The sequence below is a fragment of the Stegastes partitus genome, unplaced genomic scaffold, assembly GCF_000690725.1.
Source record: "Stegastes partitus isolate 25-593 unplaced genomic scaffold, Stegastes_partitus-1.0.2 Scaffold639, whole genome shotgun sequence".
NCBI classification, from domain to species: domain Eukaryota; kingdom Metazoa; phylum Chordata; class Actinopteri; family Pomacentridae; genus Stegastes; species Stegastes partitus.
The window spans coordinates 186,456-202,729 of record NW_007578370.1 but is presented as its reverse complement, the minus strand read 5'-3'; the positions used below and the strand labels follow the sequence as shown (position 1 = coordinate 202,729).

General features: G+C 41.0%; 2 protein-coding genes across 4 annotated transcripts in view; one reads left to right on the top strand and one right to left on the bottom strand.

Annotated features, from left to right (window-relative positions):
• Positions 1-950, bottom strand: part of mtrfr (mitochondrial translation release factor in rescue) — a 2,266-nt gene extending 1,316 nt beyond the window's left edge. Inside the window, exon 1 of the mRNA XM_008289835.1 lies at positions 511-950. Coding sequence (XP_008288057.1) covers positions 511-789 — 279 coding nt within the window. The 5' untranslated portion in view covers positions 790-950. The remainder of the gene's footprint in view (positions 1-510) is intronic.
• Positions 951-4,855: 3,905 nt separating this feature from the next.
• LOC103363191 (membrane-associated phosphatidylinositol transfer protein 2) overlaps positions 4,856-16,274 on the top strand; it is a 58,087-nt gene continuing 46,668 nt past the window's right edge. For all 3 annotated transcript variants that reach the window (XR_520490.1, XM_008289837.1, XM_008289836.1), the window contains exon 1: positions 4,856-5,707. The gene's annotated coding sequence lies outside the window, so the exon portion shown is untranslated. The remainder of the gene's footprint in view (positions 5,708-16,274) is intronic.

The window sequence follows — 16,274 nt, the reverse complement described above, 5'->3', positions numbered from 1 at the left end:
ATTTTGTAAAAGTATATTGAACGTAGCCTTTCTATTAATAAAGGTAACTACTAAAATATAGCAATGGGCAGCCTTGTAAGAACGAAACCACATTTTTTAGTAACCTAAATTACTGTAATTACAGAAATTGTCGTCACATGTAGACAAGACTCTTTAAAACCATAAACTATGGATGTCTTGCCAGTGGCTGAACTTTTCCCCCCTTAAATACACTACAGTATTTCTTCTCCTGGACTATCTTGAAGGGAGGACACCTGAATATGTGAACCTGTATCAGATAATTAGTAACATTAACCATGAAATACGAAAACTAACCACATCAGTATGCCATTCCATAATTCTCCTATTAACATAACTTTCAGGTCTAATTTTAAACCTCAAATTCAGTTCCATCCTTTGATTTTCTGTGTGCCACCTCAAGCTCATCAGTAGTCCGATCTAGCCCCACCTCCCATTTGAAAACTTTCTGGAGGCGCCTCTAAAGACAAATATACCCAGTTGAAGATTCACCTTGACTACAATCCCAGTAGGGACGTGCTTGAGCACCACACAGTTGCTGGTTTTGTTGGTGGCCTGCCCTCCGGGTCCAGATCCTCTCACAAACTGCTCTTCAAGCTCGTCCTCTATCAGGGCTGGAAGGTCTGTCAGGTCTTTTTTACCGACTGTAAAAACACATGTCAGCCCAGTTGGTAGCGGTCTGAGCAGCGGAGAGACACCGGGAGAAGCTCTCCACAGGACCCGACTGGACAGCGTGTACACACGGCCAAGGAACGGAACAAGCCCCGACATCTCACTACATCTTGTTTATTGTCTTCCAAATACAGAAATGTCAGTTATTATCTCAATTCCCTGACAAAAAACTTCATATCATTGCATTTCTGTCTTACGGTCACAGCCAGTCGTGTTTTCTTCGCTGTTGTCAGCTATCATCCAATCAGGAGCCGCGGTGTTCTTCTTCGTGGACAGAATACCAGGTGCGCTAACTCCACATCGCCACCATGTGTCTATCAGCGGAACAGGACTAGTGCCTACATTCAGTAAGTATGCTCAATGCACAGACTTAGTGATTTACAATGAAACCATGATGGTACTGGTGTGTATGATAAAATGTTATAGTCAGACTAAATGCCAAACAGTCAGTTTTTTGTATAAATGTGTATCCTATTAGGGCAGGATTATTTGTCCATTATTAAAATACATTAATGACGCTGATGCACATCAATAACTTTAATTTAAAGTTACAGTATTTAAATGAATCGTGCCTTTACTTTTTGAGTTCTCCCCCTTTATTAACCATGGTTCTAAAGTAGAGTTTACTGTAATGAGTGGACTCGTTGTTTAAATAATACAATACATATCTTTTTGTTATTTAAAACTGTAAATGTATGGCTTGCCAAATCATTTCAAACTTTTTAGTTTTATTTTTTTAATGAAGAGTAAAATGGACTGTGATGCAACACTCCCTGCCCCATCCCTTGACAATGACTATAATTAGGAAATCAGGAAACTATGTAGGTCACAGGAAAGAGACAATCTCTCTGATGACCTGTGATGACATCTCTTCGATATTGCAGATGGGGGAGGTGCATTTCTAATTAAACTTTATCTTTAGTGCTCACATTAAAAGGGGCCCTCATTTCAGAACATTTTAACCTTGGCTCTGTCATTCTTATGTGAAGCTTGTAAAAGAGTCACCTTTCCAGTGATGTACAGTGTGTTGTATGTAGAAGCTATCCACAACAGACTGACTAACAACCTCTAGATGTCTACTTCTGTTGCAGACTGTAAGTTAACTCGTCAGTCTGTCACCTCCAGCGAGGTCAGAGCGCAGCAGCTCAATTTCTTACTGGTTTCAGCAGAAAACATTACATCACCTCAATCCTGGTGTCTCTCCATTCACTCCCTGAGGAGATAAAGCTCGCAGGATGAGTGACTTTTTAAAAAACACCTTTTAAAATCCCATTTTTACCGAGTTGCTTGAATGTAATACATCTCGTTATTACTTTTTAAGCTTTTTATTGTTCATTGCTCTTGTAGTGTGTAGTTTGTTCTCTCTCTGTAACTCTATGCAGGTATTTCTGGTTCTGCACCTGCATGTACAGGCCTGATCTGCAGCTACTGGTCCCACAACTCCGTGTTTATGTTCTCTCCCCCTTTCATCCTCACCCCAACCAGTTGAGGCAGATGGCTGTCCTTCCTGAGCCTGGTTCTGCTGGAGGTCTCATCCTGTTTAAAGGGAGACGTTTCTCTTCCTCTGTTGCCATTGTGCTCGCTCAGAGGGAATCTTTGGATTGTTTAGTCCATGTATATTTTTGCGGGGTGTTAATTAATAATTTAGTCGATCATTTGTCATAGGAGACACTATTGTAGGGTCCTAACTGTAATAGCTATTTAGTCAAGTTAATTTGCATCATTAATAACATTGTAGGTACCTTGATATTTAAATAAGTCATGTGCATTTGTATTTTTATTAACATTGTACAGTCTTAACCTTAATATTTAAACTTATTAGGTAAACATACCGATCTTGTTTCTCTCAAAGCTGCGTGTTTTGCCCCTTTTGGCAGAAGAAATATTGTATCTCCTTTTGTTATTGTCTTGTTTGTTGATTTTAAGTCAACACCAACTTCTTTCTCTTGGGGTTTATTTTCCAGTGAAGTGAATTCTCTTTACCTACACGACTATCATGGATGAAAATCAACATATCACTGTAATTACAAATTGTAAATAGTCATTTACACTGAATAAACAGCATCTAATATAAAATTCTGAATGTTCAAACCTTCAGTAATTGACTTTTGGCTCCTTGGTGCAATAAGCTGTAAAGTCAACATCAACGTATAATCATCTCATAAAGTTGCACTGGTCAATCTGTTAGCAAACTGTAGCTTATTTACACATCTAGCAGTTATGAGGCAACAATATCATTCATTTGAAGCTACGTCTCTGATGGTTTAATAAGTTGAAGTTCAATATTTACTCTCTTTCAATCTCCTTTATCAGCATCATTTGCTCTGGAAAATATTTTTAGCTGTTAAATGCTCCTCTGTCTCCACCACTGCATTGCTACTGGAACGTTTTCTGCTGCTCCTGGAAATAAAGCTGATTAGAATGAACTATTGGCAACCTTAAAAACCAAAACAATGAGCTGGAAGTTGTTACAATGTTGCATGATGCTGAGGAAAAGTATAACAAGAAAGAAATGATGTTGTATGCTTATGTACAGATTTGCAGTCATGGCTGATGCAGCAGACATTAAAAAAGCTGGTCGGCTATTACATCTGATCTGCAAACTTTTTGAGGTCCAAAAAAAAAATCTTATTGTCTTACTATCACTTCATTGTACTAACTACGCTGCATGATTACAATACATGCATAATATCCAAACTGAATTACCTGAACACATTACAAATGTGGATATAGCTAGACTTGTCCCTCACTGTATTGTCACCAACCAATAAATGTACTTTTGTAACTTCACATCCTGTGACATACTTTGCTCACAGGCTCAGTTTGATCTCTAAACAGTCACAGTCAAAAGTTGTTGATATTCAAACCCCATAAAATCTTTGTTTTAGTTACAGCTTGTGACTTGAACAGTGTGGCCTGCAGAATGTCTACTAACAAGTGTACTGATGCACCAGAGAGCTGACAGAACAATCTTATCGAAGCTGCCTTGAACAGTCCACACAAGGACAGTCTTCACAGACAACCTTCTAAAAATTTACCATCACATACATTCACACATTTAGCTTACATGATTATATATTTCGATGCATAATAAACATGTAAACACATGAGTCAGCTGGCTTACATAATTATACTCTTGATTATATTTTTCCATCACTTGACACTGAACAACCTGGTACTCCTGGTACTTCCAAATGAAGATAAATGATTCCCTCTTTTTCAGTTTTGACAAGGATGCTTGTGGACAATCGTCTCAGTGCTTTAAACTGCACAACAAACCCTGCACAACTCCTACAGAAATTAGCTTTAAATTTGTTTTCATTTTGTAATCACTTACATTTCAGTTCCTGATAGAAATATAGTCAGCATCAAAGAATTCAAGCTAGCTAGCTAGTGCTACAGCATAATGTAATGAGCTTAACTTAAGGTCAACTAGCTAGCTTTTGAACCTATAATAGTACATTTGTAGCTATATTGTTACTATTTTAGATGATGGTGTACATAATATATCAGAAATCTAGGCAAAAGTATGGAAATCATTGATGTCAATGGGCTTGTCTTCTCTCAAGACCTGCTCTTCCTGTTTCACTTACTATAAAAACATATCATAATAACATATTAGTCATTTTTTTCCTTAGAAGGATGAATAATCCTCCACGAAATCCCACGTTAATAATAAAAAAACAAAAACAAAAACACCCCCCAAAAAAACATATGTGTATGTGCATATTCTTTTTTTAATTAAAAAATATATTTTAAAAAATATATATTTCACCTACATACCTTAACATGACCTTCTTTTGATTTCCTCTCACAAGTACAATAATTCAAACTCAATTCAAAGATTAGAAGGACCACTATCATCCAAGAAAAATAGAAAAAACAAATAAAACTGAGATTAAAATGCATTAAATCTAATAATAATTTCAATAATTGATAAAAACTTGCTACTAAACTGTGGTTCCTGCGTTCAGACCGTGTGCCGCGCTGCCAGCAGGGGGCGTCCTGTCACCGAACGGCTCAGCTGGACGCTTGTCTTCAAGCTGCTGAACGGAAGACACACACACCGGAAGTTGTGTGGCCAACCCTTCAGAAGGAAACAATAAGCGGTGTGTTGTTCACGCTGTCTCATTTGAATATCATTCATGTTAGCGCTGAAGTGATAGGAGGGCGCAATGGGCGGTGGATGTACTGGGTGAAATAGCCGCTCCAGGAAAGAAACAACGGACGAGCGGCAGCTTTTCAACGGTCGCAACTTCAAGCTAAATACGCAGTAAGTCCGACTTTTATTTCTAAAAATCGCACCAGAAACGTCGCCGTCCTCGCGGTAGCTCGACGGTATTTGGTGTCGTGCTTGAAAGGACTGAAGTCTTGCAGCGGTTCAGACTTGAGGAGTGACAACTTACGATGGCGAGAGCTCTTCATGTGTTCGCTCGTCGCTCTTCCCGGTTCTCTGGACGGAGGCAGCCGCTGCGGGGTTGAGCTCGCCGCCGACTCGTTTCCCTCCCCTCCACCACACAGGACGAGCCCGGCCGCCAACTCATGCGAGGGTAGCTCGGATATTCAAGGACATTTTTTTTTTCTAACCACAGCTTACTTTGGCCATTTTTTTCCCCTCTCTCTCGCTCTCTCGGTAGATTGAGGAAATCCAACGTGCGGGTTCGTCCAGCGCAATGATGTGGCCAGATTTTGTAAACAGAAACGCTGGTTGATATATTAGCGCTCTCCGGGGCTGCTGATGATGTTTCCCTCCGTGTCATCTTTACGTGTCGCACCCCTTCCTCTGCCGAAGGGCCGAACGAACGTAAAGGAAATCAGTCGCTGACTTTCGGTGCGTCCCTGTCAGTTATGGCATCGTTTCCAGACCTCGGCGGTGCTTCGTACTGAAGGGAACCCGAGTTACCGGAGAAAAGGAGTGACCCCAGAACCCGGAGAAAGGCCCATGAACTCTGAGTCCGTGCGTGCTGGAGCGCGGTGAAGCCAGCAGCGGTGCATCGGCGTTGTGCATCAGGTCCAGGTATGTGATGAGCATTGCAAGCCATCAATTTGTCATTACCGTGCTGCCATGTTGCTAGGTAACTAACTGACGGTGGGTTTACTCCAGTTCAAATGTGATCATCCCTCTCGGAGATGCAGCGTCACGTTAACTAAATCTGATTTATTTTTTTATACAAGGGTTTAAATAACACGTGCTGTCATAACCCGCCACCAGATGTGTTTACACCAACTTTGCATTCCTTCTCGGGGCTGAAGAAGAAGTGCAGCGTATTCCTCTGCTCTCATGCCATGGCCCTGTTGCTGCTGCTGCTGCACACAGGCATGCTTGTTAAAGCTGATGAAATGTTCCTCTCTGTGTCCTGACTGTATGCTGTGCTGATGTTATCATGCATCTATTTTAACTGACTGGTTTTCTCACCCATGTGTGTGAGTTTATGTAAGACCCTGCTGCACATCACAGCTTGTTTGATTAACCAAAAAATGTGATCCCACTCAGCAGGTTCACCAGGTAGCTCAAATCTTCCATAGATTGTAATCTGCTTGATTTAACTTAAAAGCTGTTTTTGCATGCTCGAGGCCCATTTCTCTTTCGGTATGACTTTATGGGTTTCGGCATCAAGAGTTCATTTGACTCAGCAGGGCCTGGGTGAGTCATGGAGGCAGTGCTGACTCGGAGGCTGTGGCGTCTGTTGTCCAGATGATGGCTCTGCTATGAGGGCAGGAGCCGCTGCACTGCCACTCCACTGTGACACCCCTCCTGCTTTATTCCCAGCATCGCAGCATGTCTCCGAATTACCATTTGAGACTAGTTTTGAGATTTTATTTGTGCTCCACAACGGCGATCAGCTGTACAGGAACAAGATCTAGCCTGCACTTGGAGAATGTTGACAGGGCACACATACCGAGATGAATTGTCTGTTGGACAATGATACTATGAACGCAGAGTGCACACTTACTTGTGACATGTTAAAACTTGTGTCCTGCTTCCTAGAGGCCACAATGTTAGTGAGATTTGTGTAACACGCTTCCCATCAGCTGCTCTGTGATCTAGAACCTTTCATTGGCCATTTTCTAAGCAGGATGAAAACAGATACTGGAGTGGTGAAGAGCACTTCACAAAAAATGTCTATGTTCTTTCTTGAACTGAATTATAGACAGACTGTGCTTTTTTTAAAGACACACTGTTCTCCTCTGAGTCTCTTGTGGTTTGAACTTTTCAACAGACATTGCTTATGTTCCTCTATTTCTAAAAATCTGTTCTGCTCAGTTTTATTTGTACAGAGCCAATTCGAAACACAAGTCATCTCAAGACACTTCACACAGTAAGGTGAAGACCTGACAATATTACAGATATAAAACAAATCCAAAATATTCCACCTGAGCAATCTCACTGGCGACAGTGGGAAGATTAAAAACTCCCCTTTTAATCGGAAAAAAAAACCTGCAGAAGAACCTAAATCAGGGAGGCAACCATCTGCCTGGACTGGTTGGGGTGAACGTAACGGGAAGAGAGAAAAGAATAGCAGATAGAAATCAGTCAAACAGTGCCTAAGAATAAACACCGTAGAGGTAGCTCAAAGATCAGGTGATATGCTGAAAGGACAAAACAAAGTACGGGACAAAAAAAGACACAAAGTGACACACAATGGCACTGCTGCTTTTAACAGTTAACTCAGAAAAGCTGTAGGTGAATACGAGGCTCTTTTTTAAAAAAATTTTTTTTTTTAGTTACTGCTACTTTTGTGATTAAAGCAAAGCGTCGGAAGCGAAGGCCGTCGACTGCAGCATCACTCATGACCCAGAATTCACACTTCCTCACCCGTCGTGTATGTCCTTTAGGGTGTCACTGTGACCTTTAACTACTGGTGAGGTTTCTTTGCTGTAAACACGGCAGCTTCTCAAGACATTTGCGTAACCAGTTTTTTGACCGTGGATTTCCTTCCCCTTCCCCAGTAGACGCACTCACACAAATACATGTGGTCTAAAGGCACGACTGCGTCAGCGATGCAAATTCACAAATCTCTATGGCGACTTTCACGCTTTGGAGAGTGTCGTTTTTTTGACTACCTTTTTGTAATTGAAAACATATTCAAAATTGTAACTGAGTAAAAGTATTCTGTTAAATGGCCCCTGTCACAGTATTAGCTGAATTTGATATTGCAATTTGTTCAAGTAATGATAGTTCTAGTTTCCCAATGTCCAGCCTAATGAACCGAGCACTCTGAGTACGTGAGTGTACAAGGACTCAAAATGCTCAGTGAGAAAAGGGACGGTGAGTTTTTACTTCTGCAAGCCAGTAAAATGAAAGTTTTATAGTAGAATTCATAAAGGAACTTCTTGCTGCGCAATACACTTTCCATGTTTATAGTGATTCCTCTCCTCAATGACATTCTTGACATTTGAAAACACTATGAATTATGGGTAGTTCCTGCAAGCAAGTTCTGCAGCATTGCAAACACGCAGAAATGTACTGACAGGTCTCAAATAAGTCTTCAAGACAGCTCACGTTCGTCTTAACCTGCAAACTTAAATATGCATTGCAGGTGTATTTGAGTGTCTGTGAGTGCAGACACTGGCACTGGGCCATGCTGTTAAATAGTTTCTAGAACATGTCCGATCACTCTAACGTTACGTCATTTTGATTTTTAGATCTTCTTAAAGGCATAACCCATTTTTTGGCACTCGACCTTGATAATATTTTCCAATAAGAAGGTTCTTTTTGATGTGATTTTGTGTTAAAGCAGCCCCACCTACAGCAACATCTTGCCTTTACTGTTGCTGACTGAATCTAGTTGCAATCTGTAACATCCCTGTCCCAGAAAAAGGCTCTCTAGAATGCCATTCTGCAAAGATTTTTTTTTTAAGTAGCCAAGTAGTTTTAACAGATTTCAAATATTCATTCAGTATAAATATTGCATGAGTTATTTCCTAGAAAATTAGGGTTGTAGCTTTGGGACTGCAAATTTCTGTGCAGCTACAGTCTGGATGTGAAATTGGTTGAGTTTAGTGGTCCCTTTGTTGTTGTTGTTGCCTTGTTTTCTTGTTGTCGTTGTCTGAATTAGTAATTTTATTACTCCATTTCAAAAGTATTTCTCGCCTAAAGAGACCTGAAGCAGCGCTACGTTTCATATGTTCTGAAGCATCTACGAGGAGGGAATATTAGTGAGTGGTAGTTGAGAGTCAGAAACCTGATAGCTCTGAAACTCTCAGGTGCCTCTCTTGAATGTAACACATCAGACAAACAAACACAATTTCTCACCACTGAAGGAGAAGCAGTGGAGGTGATTATGAATCAGCCTATTGTCTGTACAGTTGTGAATTTTGGATGCAGTCTTCTTCTGTGCTTTGTGTTCACAAGTTGTAGCTGTTGAATTAAAGCAGTTAATTAACCGCATTCAGACACCGTGCCAGTGTTTGCTCATTTGTGTCGCACAGGTCTCTTCTCCAAGACTAAAAATTACCCACTTGTGTTGTACAGTTATAGGAGTGCCCCACAACCGTGATGGTCAGGAGGAAAACGCTGAAAATATATGCTGTATGTCTGAGTGACGATGGAGTGGAAAATTCCTGACAGAGGAGCCGGTAGCTTTTGAGCTCGTGTCCCAGCCTTGTTTGAACATTCAAAGCAGTGTGTGGTGTCTGTCTGTTTGTGGTATTCTCGCATGTGACAGATCTGCTGTGTTTCTACAATAACCGCCGGTTTTGCTTATGATTTTCTCGCAGCAGAACTCAATAATGCTGTCACTTGTAAGAGCACGGGCAAACAAATGAGCACGCAGCCATTGAGTAACAGCATTTCAGTCGAGGGAGTGAGGCGAGGCGCACTTCCTGCCTGTTAAACTTTGAATGACGTATGCAGCTGCTCACCGCATTTTTTTTTTTTTTTGGTTCCACGTTTGTACTATTTGAGCTGATTATCAGATGTGATCGTTGGCACAGGAAGAGTAAAGAAACACCAGGTACAAACAGTAAAAAAATGAGCTACATGAGCGAATGAGCTGTGGTAAATAAGGTCATAGATTCAGCGTGGTGTTGCTATAGCTGCTCTTACATACTGTAGATGCTGCTCTGAAGATATAAATGTATTTGTGTCAGATGCTTATTTGTGTGGTAATCTGACATTTTCTTCATCACGTTGCTCCATCTCTGCTTATTTTGTAAAAAACCTGTTGTGTAATATTGGTGTTGCTATGTGCAGCCTCTTACAATTCGAAGTCTTGGCTCTTTACGTCGACCACAGTGTGGACTATTTTGGAAGTCTCTTGCAGGCTGAGCTCCTACATCTAGTATCCCACCCACCATAAAGCACAATCACTGTCAGTCCCACCCAGAACAAGACAGCGGTATAATCTAGCTGATAAGATGCAGTGGATAGCGGCAGAGATAGTCAAACAGTAAGTAGTGTTTTTTTATTGTAGGTTTCTCACTCCCGTTTTTTTTATTTATTTATTTTAAATCGTGCTGCCCGTAATCTCTCCAGGGCTCATTTGTCAGAGTGGGGGAATTGTTCATATGGCTGCATTAGCCAGCTCCCTGTGATTACTTTGTTAGGATATTAGAAAAGTCAATTTATTCTACAGCTTGCCATGTAATGTTGGGAATTCAATTTGTTAAACAAGCTTAAACGGAGATACTAAAGGTATTAAGCAAGATTCACAACAAACCCTGCACCTAATCCTAGACTGTATAGTGTAAATAATTTTGCCCACAGCTGATAACTTCCGCATACAAAGAGTCATGTCCTGTTAGTGTCATTTCTCTGACGGTCAATAGACAGATTTTTATAGGCACTGACGGCACCGGAGGGGGGATTTTCACCAGTTGTGAGTGAATCTTTAAGGTGTCCAGTCGTAGAGAAAGAAACTTAATAAAATCCCCCACGATCTTTGCTTATTGTCTGTCAAAGGACACGACTGTTGGGTTGGCAGTTACTGAAGCAAGAAGTGACACTAACCAACCAGCTCTCGGTGGTTGTTCTGTGCTGTTAAAGATGGGAACGGATTTATTTGAATCATTTTGTGAAGGATAATACAAGCGATTGCTTCTACTCTGGAACCTTCCTCTCACATGTTGTTTGGGTCCTCAGCAGTCAGCTGAAACACTGTCATGATCAGCCTAATGTCCCCGTTAGAATTAGATCATGATGATTGATAGATGAAGAACATCACATCCTGTTTCTTTATGCGCTGCACTGCTCACACACTATGGCTTCTAATGCACAATACCAGAATTTTGGGTAACAGTAGAACAAAATGGTAATAGGGAAGCATCTTATTTCTTAAAGTAATGCAAACAATTATAAAAAACTGCACCCTTAAAGTCTGGCATATAAATTTGATCTTCTTTTGTGCTTGTAAATGGATTTTTTCCCCACCAATGCTTTGGGTGGTAGGCAGCGACACAAATGACACGCGCCGCACCCATGACACGCTTTGGGAATAAGACAGAGCTTCCAGTTAACTGATCTGCCTGTGCATCGATGTCACGTGTTAACTTGATCGATGTGCTCCTGGCTCAAGATTAGTTGAAACGCAAGAGTAATGCAACACTGGGAATGCGCTGATCGTGTAGCCTGGATTTAAGGACAGAAGGTATCCAATGCTGTCAGGATTATGAAGCCCCTTGAGGCAAATGTTTGGCTTGTGATTTCTGGCTGTATAAATAAAATTGACTAGACTTGACAAGCCTGAATGATCAGGTACTGACCCGTTTCACTGTGAAAACTTGGGTGGAATGTTGGACATCATCAGTTTCAGAAATTAACAGTATCATTTTTCAGTCATGCATTTGGAGTGAATATCAATGCAGTCCAAACAGCTTCACTAACCAGTAACATTTTCATCGTCGCTATCAGTGCACCCACTGATTTGAAGCAGTTCTGAAAGAAACCTCTCAAGAGTTTATGATGTCCTCTTAAGAAGAGTATAAACACATTTCCAGCTGTCTGTTTATCTGAAGGTCTAATTTTTCTTTTAATTCATCTTGAGCAGACAATCAGGCATCATGACAGTACTTCACATGAGCCTCCATCGTGCACCTGGGCGCCGGCCAAGCACTGAATGGAACATTGTGTTTTCTCTGCACCTCGAGCTCCAGCGACTCCGTCCTTCTCCCCCCCAACCCGCCCTCCCACCTCAGCTCCCTCGAACAAAGCAGGTGATGCTAATGCTGGTGTGGCGCTGTTGACAGGGACAACAGGGGTACAACCTGTCCCCACGCATCCCTGATGAGCCAGCTGATGAATGGCACATCATTGCTAATGCTCCTACAGTGGCGTTGTCTGGGAAATGAGACGAAAGCAGACGCTCTGTGCGGGTCTCTGCTCCGCGTCCCCTTCCCTTTGGACACCAGTTTTTCTGGCAATGTGGGTGGACTCCATAAAAGAGCGGAGGTCTTTTTATAGCAGTCGTCCACCTTTACTGTGTCTCCACTCGAGTTTCGTTTTATGGAAGCGGAATCGAGTGTGTTACGTGCATCCTAACGGGGAAGGGAGACTGTTTTTTTTTTTGTAGTGATAATCACCAGGCTCCGTAGATGAAGTGAAATCAAGGCAGTCTGGCACACGCCCTCTCTAACACAAAACTTCCTCGGCTCTTAAGCAGAAGGATCTGCTTCTGTGAGGCAAAGTCGATGTGTTTGCTAATCTAATCTGCAAGGAGCATAGTCTGTTGTGAATTAGAACTGCTGTGTGCACCTCTCAGTCATTGAAGAAAGTGCTGGTTGCTGGACTTCTTCTTGCTCGCTTCTTCTTTTTTTTTTTTTGACCGTCAATCTATCGACCCCCTTTTTTAAAAAAATTTACTTTCCGGCTTTACATCAGTACAGAACATATATGCCATTTTGTATGTTTGTGTTTTGCTCTTCCCCCAGTCCTCGCAGCGCTCTGAGTCACATGGATCGTGTAAAATGAAAGCGACAGCACTGCTTCATGTCACTTTACCCACGTTCGCTTTTCTTTTCCACTGGCCACAGACACCTGATTTCTCTGAACCTAAAAATAGACTCCTTCAGACCCCTAACTCCCCCTTCCCCACATCCCCTCACCTACCGCGACCGTATAGGCTTTTATTGGGATGTGTCTCTGCGATACCCTTTCTCTGCTTCTATAGGTCACACAAAGCCCCACGTCTCCATTCAGAGTGGGGTGTCTGTCCGTGTGTGAGAGAGAGCCATCAGAAGCCTTTATTGTACAAGACTGAGAGTTTCTGGTTTTTATAGGCTTTGACTCTGATAAGAGAATCCCACAAGGTTTTCCACAAGGCTGAAACCTGACCTCAGAACCCATTGAAATGTTAGCCAAAGTCATAGGACCAAGAGCATCTTTGAAAATGGCCTTTTATGGTCAGCATGAGAGACGGCTTCACTCTTTGGTCAGTGAGTAGAACACTTTTGGAAAGGCTGCATTATTTGTGCTGCACAAGAGGGTTTGAGGTATTTCACCAAAGGGCAGCAGATGGCTTCAGCTTTTAATGGGCAGCTTTCCCATCATTGATCAGTAATGTGCCTGGATGCACGGTGTCCTCTAAATGAACAGGCCTCCTCACTGAACTGATGATTCAGGGATTTAAATGTCTTTAAAGCAGAAACTAAAGACTGATGGAACACAATACAAATGCTGATGCAGATTATGAATTAAGATCAGAGTTGTTCTTCCTTTTATGAGTTTCTTGTTCTAAGTCTCTTGCAGTCACTCGAACAAAAGGTTAGTTATATATATTGCAGCACTTGTGAGGGATGAATCTGCCAAAGAATTTAACATTCATTCTGTCTAATGAACTCACTGATCAAACACAATTTCATCTTCATGTTCCCCCTTAGTTTGCCATTGTTCCTGTAGTATACTTTTTTTTTGCCTGATGCTTGCATATTTTCTCTTCCTCTGTCCCCAATTTACTTCAAAGTTTTCAGAGCCACTTTCCTTTCAGCCACAAGAGCAGGTGAAAATGGGACACAGAGACAGACTAATTTCTTTCCAAGGATACAATCAAATATTATTATGTTGCCATATTCCTGTTCTTCCATCTCACTGCTAGATATTTGAAAGCAGGCAGGGGTCGGCTGATATCGGAATGGATGATTATTAGAGACGATATCTAGCATTTTTCTGATTATCAATGTTGTTATTTTTTTTCTTCAACGTTTTAATTAAAAAATGCGCTGGTTGTATGTACTTTTAATCTGCTCACTGTAGGCTCTTTTTTTATTTGTATTTTTTTTTTACTGCGATATAAAGTTTCCTCTTTAGAAACAGTGCAAAGATGGCTTGAAGTAGAGAAAACTCCAAAATGTGTCACAGTTTTTAAGTTATCTTTTTTTTTGGCCTTTGTGCCTTTATTGGATAGTGTAGTCAAAGAGAGACAGGAAAGTAGGGGAGAAGAATGGGGGGAGGACATGTGGGAAAGGGTCATGAGCGGGATTCGAACTCATGACCTCCACATTGGGACTGTAGCCCTGCACATGGGACGCCAGCTCAACCAGGAGCTATAGCGGCGCCCAAAATGTGTCACAGTTTAATGACATAAATCATGGAAAAAGGGAAAAAAAGTTGATTTTCTTTCATTATAATTTTTTGCAAAATTGAAAAAACCTGTAATCAACATGTACACCATTTTTAGTGAATGTAGCGGTTAACAATAAACTGACAAACAAAAAATGGTGACACATACTGTAGCCTCTTATATTTATCTATCTTATGTTTGTTTCCAAACTTGTCTCCTATCTCCTCTGTGTAACCACAGTGAATTCTGTTAGTGCAAGATATTTTGTTTTTTTTAGTGTATTTTTGGTAAGTTTCTAATTACAATTCTACAATTTCTTTTAGCAGACACTTTTATCCAAAGTGACATACATCTGAGAGGAGATGTATGTTTCCTCCTGACAATCAAGGATCTATTTAGGAGAAAACAATCTAGACAAGTGCCATAGAACAAATTCAAGTGTGATAGGGCGTATTAGATATGTAAAATGTAGTAATTTTGATTAAATATCACAATTTTAGCTTAGATTTGATTACATTTACCAGTAGCACTGTACATCACTCATGATTCATTCAAAGACTGTCAGACAGTTGAAAATCCAATGATCGTCTCACTTTTTACGGTTTCTGAATCTGATAAATGTTGTTTCGGCGATTGTTTTTTTATTTCTCTCTTTTTAAGACAGCATGCCTTTCAAACCTGCCAGAGGGTTTTGAGGGAATGTAGTTCGGTTCTACATATTCATTACCGGCCTCCTTGATTACTAATATATCAGTTTTGTATTGGCCCTCAAAAAATCAAGTCAACTCCTATTTAAAAGCAGAGCTGTTAGAATTCCACGAGGTTAAACTTAGACTTCTTAATGAGAACTTGCGTCATGATTTCCCAGAGAATTGGTTGTAGCTACGATGCAGGTTGCAGCAGGCTTGTCTTGACATTCGTTTTAAGGAAAGTATGTTATTAGCAGAGGACACAAAACAGTTTTTAAACAGCATGTCTGTGAATATTCGCTGTTATACCAACTGTATCACACCAGCAAATATTTCGGTAGAAGATGTGGTAGAATCAGCGAGTGTTTTTGACAGCTGCTATAATGAAAAGCAGAGAGCGGTGAAAATGAGCCGTGGTGAGGAAGAACAGAGGCAGACAAAAGTGAAAGTGGAGACAGGAGAAACAGGAGAAAGAAGTATCAGCCCCAGCAGCGTCTGGTCTCTACTTTCCTCGTCACTCTGACTTCATCTTGGCAACCAATAAGAAAAGGGCCCACTGTGTCTCCATGGTAACCCCCCTGTTCAAGCAGTGATGGAGAGGATAAAGGGGCAGGAAAGGAAATACATTTTGGCCTAAGGCGAAACATTTTTCCCTCACAAGTTTTGTTGAATATAATCCATTTCATTTCTTTTCTCTGTCATCGTTATTATAAAAAGTTGCACTGCCACTTGTGTGAGGGCTGTTGAATTTTTTTTTAGTTTTTTTAAATATGGGAAACTAAAAATAGACTCTAGACCACGTCACAATAGTTTCTGTTTACCTTTTGACTTTGTTTGTTTCTACCATAATTTTAGAGTGACCAAAAAAGCTGCCACTGCTTTCTAAACTGTAGAGGAACACTTGCTTGCATAGAGACATTTGACACTTAAGAAGTTTGTCTTATTTTTCTGTTTGTTTAAGGCATTCTCTGTCTGAAAGCAGGCACAAATCTGTCCCTGCTTCCTCAGTTTTTTCTATTTTAGGCACCGTCTTGTAACACAAGTTATTCTTCATTTTACTCTTATCAGTTTTTTAAAAAATTTCTCATCGAATGCTCACTTCATTCTCCCTTTGAGTGACTGCAAACTGTCAGATCTTGCAGTTTGAATCTCTGAAACTTGTGGATCTGCCTGGATTCTGCCGTAAACTTGTAATGTAGGTGTTGCCTCGCTGCAGTAATGAATCTGAGCCACATCACTGTAGTATGTCATGTAATCAAAGCTACTTTGCACTATGGAGTGAGACTGCCAGTGGCAGTGATGCTGGAAATGCATTTGTTGCTACTCATCCGAGCCTTTGTGTCAAGCCTTTGTGCTGTCAGTGGTGAGCGAGCACTCAGCGATAGGCTCCACATTAGCA